The following is a 3,844-nucleotide window of genomic DNA, read 5'->3' as shown; positions in this document are numbered from 1 at the left end:
TGTGTAGATGCAGACTGCAACTCAATGGCACTAAGATTCCTCCTTGTGAGTTTTTTTGAACCTTTGCTTGGTTGATTGAAGATTGATAGTGGCTTCATAGTCTCACCACCATCGTAATGGCAATTGAGTCTATTTTGAAAGCATGACACACTTCTTTTAAAGTAATAAGAACCAAAATTAGTTAGCTCACTACCAAGATGGAATTGAACCATTGAGCCTTCAACTCTATGATTTTGTTTCATGTCACGTTTAGACTTTCCAATAGTCCTACATTATACATTGTTATCCTTGATTTAAACAACATATTAATATAAAAATATTAATAGTTAAATATTTACCTCTCAAAAGGATACATCCATCTATATTGAACCGGACCTCCAAGGCGTGCTTCATGAACTAGATGTACAGAAAGATGCTCCATCACATTTTGATCCATCTGAACTAGGCTGTCTTCCAATTTATTCGTAATTACAGGAATATTTTGATCCATCTGAACTAGGTTGTCTTCCCTTAACGTATTAGAACACAAGTCCTTGAAGAACAAACTGATTTCAGTCATAGGTTTCCAAATTCTATCAGGCAAGCCACTAAATGCAACGGGGAGTAATGTTTCCATGAAGACATGACAATCATGACTTTTCATACAATGTAATTTTCCATGCTCCATATCAACACATTTTCCTAAATTTGAAGCATGTCCAGCAGGCATCTTAAGTTACTCGACCCATTCACAAATTTTACGCTTTTGACCCCTTGTAAATGATTAACTAGCCTTAGGCTTGAAGAACTTGTTGTTCTGTTTCTCTTGCAACCATAACTCTTTTCGCCTGCAATATTCAGGTAAGTCCATTCTAGCTTTAACACTATCTTTTGTCTTGCCAGTGACATCCATTACTGTGTTAAATAAATTATCAAAGTAATTTTTTTCAATATGCATGACATCAAGATTATGTCGAAGAAGACTGTCCTTCCAATACGGTAACACCCAGAATATGCTTTGTTTTGTCCAGTTATGTGCAACACCATATCCATCAAATTTATAGGGTTGTTCTTTTGCGACATTTGAAAAGTTTTGAACCCTCTCCCAAACTTGTTCTCCAGTTAAGATTGGAGGAGGATAACCTTGTTCAACATAATTCTTTCTGAATGCATTTTTCATACTCCTAAACTCATGATCCATTGGCAAGAACTGTCGATGACAGTCAAACCAAGAACTTTTACGACCATGTTTCAAAGTGAATGATTTAGTATTTTCCATACAATAAGGACAAGCTAACTTTCCCACTGTCATCCACCCTGACAACATTCCATATGCTGGAAAATCATTAATAGTCCACATTAAGGCAGCCCGCAAATTAAAATTCTGCTTAAGAGACACATCAAACGTTTCAACCCCTTGAACCCACAATTGTTTCAACTCATCAATCAAAGGTTGAAAGTACACATCAATCAATACTTTTGGATTCCGAGGGCCAGGAATGACACAATTGAGAAATATATATGGACTGGTCATACACATCTCAGGTGGAAGATTATATGGTGTTACAAATACAGGCCAACAAGAATATGGTGCAGCAGAAACAGAATGTGGGTGAATCCATCTGAACATAAACCCAATCTAATGTTACGTAGTTCAGCTTCAAATAGTGGATATGTTCTATCAAAATGCTTCCAAGCCTCTCCATCGGATGGATGACACATAACTCAAGGTGGTCTTCTATGTTCATGGTGCCATCTCATATGAGGAGCAGATCTATTAGACGCATACAACCTCTTTAACCTTGGTATAAGAGGTAAGTTATGCATTGCCTTAATAGGAACTTTCTTCCCACTAGCTGTCTGTTTATAACGACATTTTCCACAAAACTTACAGGATTCTAGATCAATATCATCCTTATAGTATAACATGAAACAATATTCACAACAATGAATTCTCATCGATGACATTCCTAACTTTGATACCAACCTCTTTGCCTTATAGAAATTATCAGGTATCTCTAGATTTGGGTCAAATAAATCATGAATAAGGTTAATCACAGAGTCCATTGCCCCTTGAGGAACACTCAAATCTGATTTGATACTTAATAATCTAACCGCAATAGACAACTGTGAGTGTGGACTCCCCTCATATAAAGGCCGACTAGAAGATTCCAATTGTTCAAAGAAAATTTTACATTCAACATTAGGAGCTTCTTCACCTTGATTAGCAAAATCAAAATCAGAATGCACACCAAAAGCATCTTGAACCATGTCATCAATTCTATAATTTTGTGCATTAGAATTCACATTGCTACTACTTTCACCAGGAACATAATGTTGGAATACATCAAAGTTATTATCAATTTCTCCATGACTAGTCCACACAGTGTATTCTTTTTTAAACCCATTTCGATAGATATGAAGCTCAACAACATCTGGGTTTTTCATAATTCAAACATTGACATTTACTACAAGGACACTTAATCATACCACTACGTTGAAAAGGATCTAATGTCTTTGCATACTCCACAAAACCAATGACACCTTCTACAAATTCAGTTCTTAGCCCCATTCGACCAAAATTAGTCATATTATACATCCAACTACGATCCATCTACATAAGAATCATAAATTAAATTTGTCAAGCACTAACACAATAGTTACAATTTTAACTTATTAACCAACTTAACAAATTTCTAAGTCTAATTAGTCTAGTTTTAAATAAATTCTAATACTATAGTAACAAGTTTAACTTATTAACTAACTTAACAAATTTCTAAGTTTAATTAGTTTAGTTTAACTTAATACTAACACGATAGTTACAAACTTAAAGCTAAGTGTCAACACTAGATGGACACAAATTGATTTTCAAAAGAAAATCAATTTTGTCATCAATAGGATCAACTAGTGTTGGTACTTATGCTTAACAAATAATTATATCTAAAATTTAAAGCTAAGTGTCAACACTAGATGGACAAAAATTGATTTTCAATTTTGTCATCAATAGGATCAACTAGTGTTGGTACTTATGCTTAACAAATAATTATTTCTAAAATTTAAAGCTAAGTGTCAACACTAGATGGACACAAATTGATTTTCAAAGAAAATCAATTTTGTCATCAATAGGATCAACTAGTGTTGGTACTTATGCTTAACAAATAATTATTTCTAAAATTTAAAGCTAAGTGTCAACACTAGATGGACACAAATTGATTTTCAAAGAAAATCAATTTTGTCATCAATAGGATCAACTAGTGTTGGTACTTATGCTTAAACAAATAAAATATGGTTTTAGAATTTGAAACTTATGAGATTTTATAACGATCTCAAATTAATATACATTGTAATACAAATAAAAAGTCCTAATTCACGTGAAACCATAAGTAGTTGTACTATGCGAAGATATTTGCATTTTGTGGCAAACTATACCAAAACTTGGACACAAATGGATTTAATTCGAAGTTGATTCATGTTTTGTTATTCTTTTGAAGTATTTAATTTAATAACAGTTTTGCTGCGACATAGGTCAGTGAGAGAGAGACATATAAAATGTAATAAACAATAGTTGCTCGTAATCCTCTTTTCTCTCATTGCTTATAAGAGCCCCCTTTAAGCATTGAATTCGATCTCCCAATATTCAAGTAATCTCACATACCTTATGGCCCCATAAACAAATAATTATAACCCTCAGGTGGAAATCCTTTTTTCCCTTTCTTGCCTATGATATTCGATCAATTTTCCACTTCTAACCCACAAATTCAACCCCACCCTAACCAGTCAGAATCAGAACCCTATTATCCATTAATTTCAGGTCAAATGCATCACTCCCAAAATGCTATATTTAAAATGACGACAAACCACACAC

At 33.7% G+C, this 3,844-nt stretch overlaps 1 protein-coding gene across 1 annotated transcript; it reads right to left on the bottom strand.

Annotated features, from left to right (window-relative positions):
- Window positions 1-763: 763 nt before the first annotated feature.
- On the bottom strand, window positions 764-2,427 carry LOC138348672 (uncharacterized). Its single transcript, XM_069298240.1, has 2 exons — window positions 1,967-2,427; window positions 764-1,601 (listed from the first exon to the last, which is right to left on the bottom strand). The coding sequence occupies exons 1-2, from the start codon at window positions 2,425-2,427 to the stop codon at window positions 764-766; spliced, it is 1,299 nt and encodes a 432-aa protein (XP_069154341.1).
- Between the last annotated feature and the right edge of the window lie 1,417 nt (window positions 2,428-3,844).

This window comes from Solanum lycopersicum, chromosome 5 (genome assembly GCF_036512215.1).
Source record: "Solanum lycopersicum chromosome 5, SLM_r2.1".
NCBI lineage: Eukaryota > Viridiplantae > Streptophyta > Magnoliopsida > Solanales > Solanaceae > Solanum > Solanum lycopersicum.
The sequence above is the reverse complement of the archived record's forward strand: the minus strand, read 5'-3'. Positions and strand labels throughout refer to the sequence as shown.

What these genes read in the sequence shown, in the direction of transcription:
- LOC138348672 (XM_069298240.1), bottom strand. Translation starts at nt 2,427, where the DNA reads ATGAAAAACCCAGATGTTGTTGAGCTTCATATCTATCGAAATGGGTTT. An exon ending in AATTTCTATAAGGCAAAGAG is followed by an intron (nt 1,602 to 1,966) that starts GTTGGTATCAAA and finishes GTTTATGTTCAG; the next exon opens with ATGGATTCACCCACATTCTG.